General features: G+C 31.1%; 1 protein-coding gene across 1 annotated transcript; it reads left to right on the plus strand.

Annotated features, from left to right (window-relative positions):
• The first annotated feature begins 1,041 nt into the window (after positions 1-1,041).
• Positions 1,042-2,305, plus strand: LOC145333070 (uncharacterized). Its single transcript, XM_080178215.1, has one exon. It carries the CDS (start codon positions 1,088-1,090, stop codon positions 2,108-2,110), a length of 1,023 nt encoding a protein of 340 aa, XP_080034341.1. The 5' UTR covers positions 1,042-1,087; the 3' UTR covers positions 2,111-2,305.
• The last annotated feature ends 7,045 nt before the right edge of the window (positions 2,306-9,350 follow it).

Genomic DNA, 9,350 nt, shown 5'->3' on the forward strand with positions numbered 1-9,350 from the left:
AAACCAAGCTTGCTAAAACCGACCATGATGCTGTCAAATGTCTCGAACTTGTCATGGACAAGGATTGATTCCTTAGTGAGATGTCTAACATTAAGTTCTGAAGTATCACTGACCAACTTCATCACTCTATTTAGCTCACTGGTTAGGGCATCAACGGCTGGACGCAGCCGCTTACTCAATTGTTCACCTTTATTCTTTTTAGGACCCATGATTGTCACTAAAGTTAACTGTACTGATTACGACTATAATAATGTGTGTTAAGGTATCACAACCAACACATTCAAAACTTCACAGATTCTTCTTAGCAACATCTGTTCTGTCTTGTTTTCATTGTTTCGGAACGCCATACCTAGCCGTTCTCGAAATCTTAATCTCAAGCCCTCCGAATGACCAACATGTGAAGTTTACAAATGTGTATTTATTACCATGAAAACAGTGAATCTAAAACAAAAATATAAAAATTAATTACATAATATTAATGGTTTATTATTTTTGTAAGATCGAGGTTGCGTGATTTCAATTTAATTAAAAATATAAAATTTCTAAAAAACTTTAAATTGGCACGAAACATATTAAATAGCATCAGAAATTGATAATTTTAGATTCAAATGATCAATAAAATTAAGGAAAATATTCGTATGTCAAAAGTTAGCAGTTAAATGGTCTATTTGTTGAAAAATTAATGTTTTAAATTTCTTCGTAAAAATATACCATACTACGCTTATTATTAAGAATTAAAGATAAATTCTTACCACATTATGATGTCAAACTAAGCAGAAGGCTTATTTGAGATATTCCACACATCAGAGCGCATGTATATTCAAGCAATACATTATTTTCAATCACGTAGCTCTTCACGTGGGACTAATCAAAGGAAAAGTGCGCGTTTCTTTTGTCTGTTTACAAGCCACGCGCCGCGCGGAGATAGTTAGGAATGCCGCGTAACACACTCATTCTCTAGGAAATTTGGTGTAAGGAAACAGGGATTAATGGGTTCGAACTTGCCAGGGAATACAAGAAATACATACCGAAACAATGTGAGATATGTGGGAAATCATTTTCACGTCCCTACAGTAAAGAAATTCACATGAAAACACATACTGGTGAGAAACCATACTCCTGTGAAATATGTAGTAAATCATTCTCGGATAAAAGCAATAAAGAGAAACATATGATAATACATACAGGGGAGAAACCATATTCATGTGAGATATGTAAAAGATCATTCTCACATCTAAGCACTAAAAATAAACATATAAGAACACATACTGGTGAGAAACCATATTCATGTGAAATATGTAATGAATCATTCTCTCGACCTGACAGTAAAGATAGGCATATGAGAACACATACAGGTGAGAAACCATATTCATGTGAAATGTGCGGTAAAACATTTACTCATTCTCATCATAGAAAAACACATATGAAAACACATACAGGAGAGAAGTTATATTCTTGTAGTATATGTGGTAGGTCATTCTCCAGTTCAAGTAATAAAAGTAGACATATCAGAACACACATCGAAGAGAAACCATATTCATGTGATATTTGTAGTAAATCATTCACTATATTACATTATAAAGATAAACATGAGAAAGCACACAATGCCAAATATATTCACTTACAATCAACAATGAAACCTGTTTGTGTGATGATAAAGAAGCTTTCACTATCAGAAATCGAAGAACTGAATAAAAATTGCCTTAAAAATAATGGAAATAATACTAATATAAGTGATAATGCTATTGATATTAGTGACAACAATATTGCTAATCCTGAAGTAAAGGAAGATGACGCAAATAATATTTCTCAAGTAAAAACAGAAAATGCTGAAATAGAAGTTGAAGAAGAAGATTTGGTGAAAAAATATTGGGAAGAATTTACCTCAGATTTACCTCAAACTAATATAAAAGAAACTCTTGCTAATGATTCTCTCTCTATTAAAGAGGAGCCTGCTTTCATTGACAAAGCTGATGTAGATGTTAATGTAAAAAAAGAAGAAACTGGTGATTATCTCTATGATAGTGACAATATTGATCATTCAGAGGTTTATGAAAATGTTAATAAAATTGATATTGAAGACTTTAAACTTGAAGAACCTGATGTTTAATTCCTAATCTAATATAACCCATCTAATGCCACTTACCCATAAATACTTGTCTTTAATGTTAACAGCTGTAATATCTATGCTTGTAAATTCTTATCAATCATATTCAGTCCATATGTCTTTAAAAACTGGTCTATGGTATCTTAAATATTATTAAAGACAGACTGCTTGATTTTTTTGTAAATATTTCCTATAACCACGAGCCTGTAGTATATTATTCACCAAGACTTTAAATAATGCTTGAAGATTGACTTCTGTAGGAATAATTTAGTTAATTGCTAACAATTTATTACAATCTCTCATACATGTCTATTTTGGTAAAGTTAAATATTAAAGCTTCAAAATCTATTATTATTGTACTTATCCAACATTGATTTATTTTTAGCTCTCAAGTCACCTTCCTTATTTGATTTTATTTAAATTTTAAAAATATGATCAAGCATTTTTTTCTAAGGCATCTTACTTTCACTTTAAATATTACATTTAAATAAAATTAATATCTAATAGTAAAGTATCTCAATTAGAGTTTTTAACCAACTGTCTTAATAGTGACAATGTTGTTCCAGCCACGTTTAAAGTAAAAAATAAACCCTACCCAACACATTCAGAAGCCAAGAAAGAAACATGGTTTAAAGAAATAAGAAAAACCGAAACTCATTTAATGAAATTAGCCAAAGAAGAACTTAAAATTTCCGTAGAAAATGCTAGAGTTGAAACCAACACTTTACAAGAAAAACTAATTAGCCTTGTACCTGACTTACAACAACTAAAACTTCGTTCTCTGCTGACAAACTATCAAACCAAAATTCTTAACACATACCTCAAACAAAAACAAAACAAATTCAAACATCTACAACAAAAATCTTCTAACAAAAACAACACTACAGACCAACCAACCAACACCCCAGCTGCTAGGATCAGAAAAAAACGAAACAGACCTGGAATAAGAAAGAGAAAATACCTGAAAAAACAGCGTGACAGACAGAAGAAACAAGAATTAAATGTGATATTTAACTACTCCAAAATTAAGTTAAATGAAGCTACAATTAGGCTTCTCAACCGTGGACTAAACTTTGCAATTAAAGGCCCTGCACCAACAAAGTCTGAGATAAGAACTGATTGTAGAATGTTCAACAGAAGATGCTTATGGAAAGAAAAAATGTGGGACAACAATCAAGACAATTATATACCACCAATATTCAAAGAAGAAAAAACAAGTATGCCCACAGGACCAACGCCTAGATACTTAACAGGATTCCTTAACACAGTTGAATCAAACATCTGCAACAGACATAACTGGAACACAGATCTCCTTAACCCAGCAAGAAGAAACATTACAGAACAAGAATACACTGCTTTACTCAACCTACAACAACTCCAGCACGACCAACAAATTATTATTAAACCTGCTGACAAAGGCTCAGGAATAGTCATCCTTAATTATGATGACTACGTAGCAAGTTGTACTGAACATCTAAACCTCCAACAAAAACAGTCTGATGGTTCAAGCCTCCCATATTACATAAAAGCTACAGATCAAGAAGTAAAACTGGCAAAAAGAGAAATCTCTAAAGCTTTAGAAAATGCCAAGAACAACGGTTGGATCAGCCAAGATGAATATAAAGCAATGGATCCAACAGATTGTGGACCTGGGTACTTTTACCAGCTTTTTAAAGTACACAAGACCTTCCCTGAAGGCTCCATCCCCCCAGGTAGACCGATTGTCAGTGGGAGAGGTTCCATCACAGAAAACATCTCCAGATTTGTTGATCATCATACCAGATCTATGGTCAAAACTCTCCCATCTTACCTAGAGGACACCAGAGACTTCCTCAACATGTGTGAAGAAATAAATTCAGAGGGAGGAATACCTGATGATGCTATTATTGTAACTGTTGATGTCACTGCCCTGTATACAAACATCTGCAAGGAGGATGCCACCAGAGCTATGGCCGAAGCTCTTGCCAAAAGCAAAGATTTAGCTGTCCCTGCAACTCTAATACTTCAACTTCTAAACCTAGTATTCAACTGCAATTTCTTTCAATTTGGTAAAGATTTATATCGTCAAACAATTGGTACAGCAATAGGCTCTCCCTCAGCTGTAAATTCTTCTACATTAACCATGGGAATGTTAATTGATCCTGTTATGAGACACATGGCAACACAGATTGAACCATACACAGATCTTATCAGAAAATTTGCAAGATTCTTAGATGACATTATTTTCATATGGCTAGGAAGTGTGGACAACCTTGAAACTTACCTGACAAACATCAACAAAATTCATCCAACAATTAAATTCACCCACAGCTACACCTGCCCTTTTCCATGCAATATTACTGATCAACATGACTGCTTTTGCTATTCTTCACGTAGCATACCCTTCTTGGACACTCTGGTAACCATAAAAAACGAAAAAATCATTACAGACCTGTATAGAAAACCAACAGACAGAATGCAATATCTTCTTCCTTCATCCTGCCATCCACCACATACAATAAATAATATCCCATATTCGTTGTGCCACAGACTAGTTAGAATATGCTCAGAAGAAGACACTTTGATGAAAAGACTAGATGAACTCAAACTATTTTTACTGATGAGAAATTATGATGAGAAACTGATCAACACAAGCATACAAAAAGCCTTAAATCTAAAAAGGAGTGAAGCCCTTCAGAAAGTGATAAGAGAAAAACAGAATACCATTTGTTGTATCCTACCATCCATCATTGCCCCCACTGTCAAAAATACTTAAGGATGCATGGAAATTTATGACATTGAATGACCAACGCCTACAAGAAATTTTTCCCCACCCTCCCATGGTTGCTTACAGACAGCCAAGATCTGCTAGCTTAAGAGCACGCCTTGTAAAGACAAAATTACCATCAAGAAAACAGAGATCTTTACCTGGCCTCAAAAAATGCCTACAACCAAGATGTAATACCTGTAGCTATATTCAAGAAGGTAAAAAAGTTGTTAGCTCAAATAACAAGAAAATTTACATCAACCTACAAGAGAGTGTTACCTGTGAAAGTAAAAATGTGGTTTACTGCATTTCCTGTGACAAAGCTGCATGTAATTTTGTTCAATACATCGGTGAAACCCAAGCTAAACTAAAAGTTAGGTTTGGCCAACACCTTGGTTATGTCAGAAGCACAGATCATGACAAATACCCAACAGAAAAACATTTTAATCTACCTGGACACAGCATGACCAACATGAAGCTTTCAGTCTTAGAAAAATGCAAACTGGACTCATCAAACTACAGAAAAATTCGGGAAGCTGAATACATCAATAAATTTGACACACTAAGAAATGGATTAAATAAAAAATTGTAATTTTACTTGTTTTTTTTATCTAAATATAAATTTACATTTGTTGCTTTGTTGTTAATCATTACTAAAAAATTTTTTTAATACTTTATTGTTTAATTTATGACATTTTTTATACACTTTCATGTTAAATTAAAATCTTTTTAACACATTCACGTATTTCTGTTTTGCTAATTGCAATATTTTTTTAAAAAACAAAAGTTATACAGTACAAAACTTTCATTCTTTTGAACTTTGATTCTTTTAAACCCCCATCCCTTCTACCCCTTCCCTTTACACCAAAACCAGCGGTTAAATTGCTCAGTTTCAAACAAACCTTTGTACAGTAAACATTAATAGAAGGGATAACCATATTCATTATAATACATTTAACTTTTTCTTTGTATTTTCGAGCACTTTTTCATTATTTTGTTGTTTCTTTACTTTAAAATAACCTAATATTTTTCAAAATATATATCTGATTTTACTATAAATATATGAAATATGGTTAATTTTGTGCAGGTTGACAAGGATTAGATGTGATTTAATCGAAATATATTCCTACAAATTGAGCTGTGTGTTTTTCCTTGGATAGTCTCTTTTCAACATCGCTGCCGTGTATTATTCCATTAATATCTAAAATGACAATAAGAACCCTTATTATTTTTTGTCACATAAGATAAAAGAATTTTTATGCTTAGCATAACATTATATTTTCTGATTGATATCTTTTTATGACTATAATCTTCTTAAGTGATTTTTGCAGTTTTGAAAAAGCTTGCCTGGTAATTTTTAATGTACAGAAAATATGTTTGTTAAAATATTATTTTTTTTCAGATAAATACAATGTATAGAAAGAAATAAGGGGAAAGAATAGGAACTGTAGAAAATAGCTTATAATATTAAGGAAAATAGAGGTTAGTAAAATGTGTTCATTATAATTAATAATTTTATAGAATAATTCATATTACTTTATTCTCAAAATATTCTACATAAATAAGAGTCTAAATCATTCACCTTAGCTCAAAGTAAAGATTCACACATGAGATCACATACTGGTGAGAAACCATATTCATGTAATATATGTGGTAAAACTTTTTCCTTACATCATCATAAAAATAGACATATGAGAACACATACTTGTGAAAAACCATTTTCATGTGAAATATGTAGTAAATCATTCTCACGATTAGATAATATGAATATTCATATGACAACGCATACTGATGAGAAACCATATTCATGTCACATATGTGAAAAATCATTCTCACAGAAAGTACATAAAGACAATCATATAAGGAAACATACTACTGGAAGAAAACTAGATACATCTGACAAGTGCAGTAAATCATTCCTGGATGTTAATAAACATAAAACTGTTAATAAGGACAACTACAATGGTCTACTATCAACAACAAAACCTGTTTGTGTCAAGCTAAGGAAACTTTCATCTTTAGAAATAAAATCATTGTCTGAAATAAATAATGAACCCAGTCATCATTCTATTAGTGAAGAAGAAACTCTAAATAAAGATCCTATCATAGTTCAGATAGATAAGGATGGTAAATCTACAAATGAATTAGAGGAAACTAAAACGACGGATTATTTCATGAAAAATGAAAAAAATAATGTTTCCCAAAACATTATTTGTGAAAATACAAATGTTTTAGAAGAAACTAATGCATTGAAATCTTTTATCTGTATTATTTGCAGTAAAATATTTTCTAGTATTGATCTTCTAAATATTCATAAATATGTTCATCCTTTAGTGAAAGAGAAGAGTAAGAATATTGAAGAAACTTGCAAAGAGAATAGTATCTCTGTTAAAGAGGAAGATGTTGATATTTATATAAAAGAAGAAACATCTGGTGATTATCTATCTGATAATGAAAATATTTATGATAAAGACTCTTATGACAATATTGATAGAATTGATATTGAAGAATTTAAACTTGAAGAACCTGATATTTAGTTTTATTAACCTCGTAATATTCTACTATATGTTCTTGTAAAAATGTTATCATGTACTTTAGTTCAAAATATGGAAAGATTTTCATGGCATCCTTTTTTTCTGAATTAACTTCTATTGATATGTATTAATTTTCATTTTCTAAAAAAAAGTTTTCTTGTTGTATGATTTGAAATAAATTTTACTTTTACATAGGAACTAATAGAAGTATAATTAAGAACCTATATGAAATATCAATTAGACTTTTTCATTATTTGCATACTTCAATTTTGTATAAAATGTTATGAACTAAAATATCTATTCTTTAAAATTCTTTTATCTATTAGTTTCTGAGCAATACACAATATTATTAGCCTTTAGATGGATAGGGGGGAATCGATGATAAATTTAAAAGAAATTTTGGCCCAATTGAAGCTCAAATCAGAAACACCTAAACCGCACATCCCTCCAAATTAACCATTCATATCAATTTCCCGTATTTTTAAAACTTATTAACTCTTTAAAGCAGTAAAAAAATGTTCTTGTTATCAAGTATTAAATGTTACTTTTGGTATTTAAAGGTATCTTCATGATGTTTTAAATATTGATTTTATTTAAATGCAATAATTTTATTTCCTCCCTATATAATTTTTTCGTTTTTATTTAACGCATAACACCATATTTTCTGGTAAATGTTATTTTTTCTTAACTATAACTTTTAAAAATGCATTATGTGAATCTTTTATAGCTTTGTTTTCATTTAAAAACATTTGATGTAAAGCTTGCCTTGTATTTCTAATAATGTACAAATTCATGTAATTGTACCAAGAGATCTTGCTAAATTCTGAACTGATAAGAGATTCCTCAACAGTTAAGATTCCTATAGGTCATAAGAAGATTTTAATCTGTAATAGGAATATGAAAAGATCAGTAGGTACCTATCTTTCATGAAGATTGCAAAATTTAATTCCATATCAGATTCTCAAATTATTAAGAGAAGTTACTCAATAATTATATCACAAAAGTAAGTACCCTCAGTATAGCTTTAAATTCTATGCTTTTGTGTAAACATATAGTTTTAAACATTAAACATATAATTCAGCATTATATTGTTTAAGTATGATAGGTGTCCTACATAACTACTATTAAAGTAGTAAATAATATAAAAACTAACTTTTATTTTTTTTGTATTTTTACTATATTGAAAGTATTTTTATAGTATATGATAGTAATGTTGGACACATGCCATAATTAAGCAATATATACTGCTTTTTTAATTCAATAAATGATTTTTCTAGCAATTTACATTAAAAACCCTAATTAAAGCTTACTCTATATTCCTGACTTGATAAAATAACCCTAGCGAACACCACTTTATAAAAAAGTGACAGTTTTTTAAAATGCCATTCTTTTGTATCATCATCCCTCCCATAAAAAAAAGATTTTGATTCCCTGCGGAGGGGGGGGGGGGATGGGTAAGTATTCTTTTTTTTTGCAAGTTTTCTTTTAACCGAAGGGATGGGGATGAAGAGATGGGGATAGGGATGGGGGGAAGGGATGGGGGAAGTGATGGGAAAGAAGGGATAGGGATTAGAAGGCCCATAATCAAGTACTTCCACCCCCTTAAGACGTCCTTGTTTAAAATAGGTATATATAATCAAAATGCCCCCCCCCCCCCCTAGACAAAGTGCTTCGCACGCCACTGAAGGTGACTGTCTGAGAATCAAGATTTATGTTCTAATCTAATAATAGGAGAGATATTATATTTAATTTGAAGGTATTATGCACTAGACAACAACTTCAGGTCTTCAGAAGAATTCAATGTTTCTAGAAGAATTATTTTTTTTTCAGTTTAAAAATCGTCTAACCAACAAATTATTAAAAATGTAAGAACTATGTCATAGCCCTACTTTAGCTTAAGTTACAACAGTCACAAAACGGGCGGGAGGCGGAGGTCTTTAGTATTCTGGATTGGGTAGGTTTG

The sequence above is a fragment of the Acartia tonsa genome, chromosome 12 (genome assembly GCF_053477335.1).
Source record: "Acartia tonsa isolate MP-2025a chromosome 12, ASM5347733v1, whole genome shotgun sequence".
In the NCBI taxonomy this organism is placed as follows: domain Eukaryota; kingdom Metazoa; phylum Arthropoda; class Copepoda; order Calanoida; family Acartiidae; genus Acartia; species Acartia tonsa.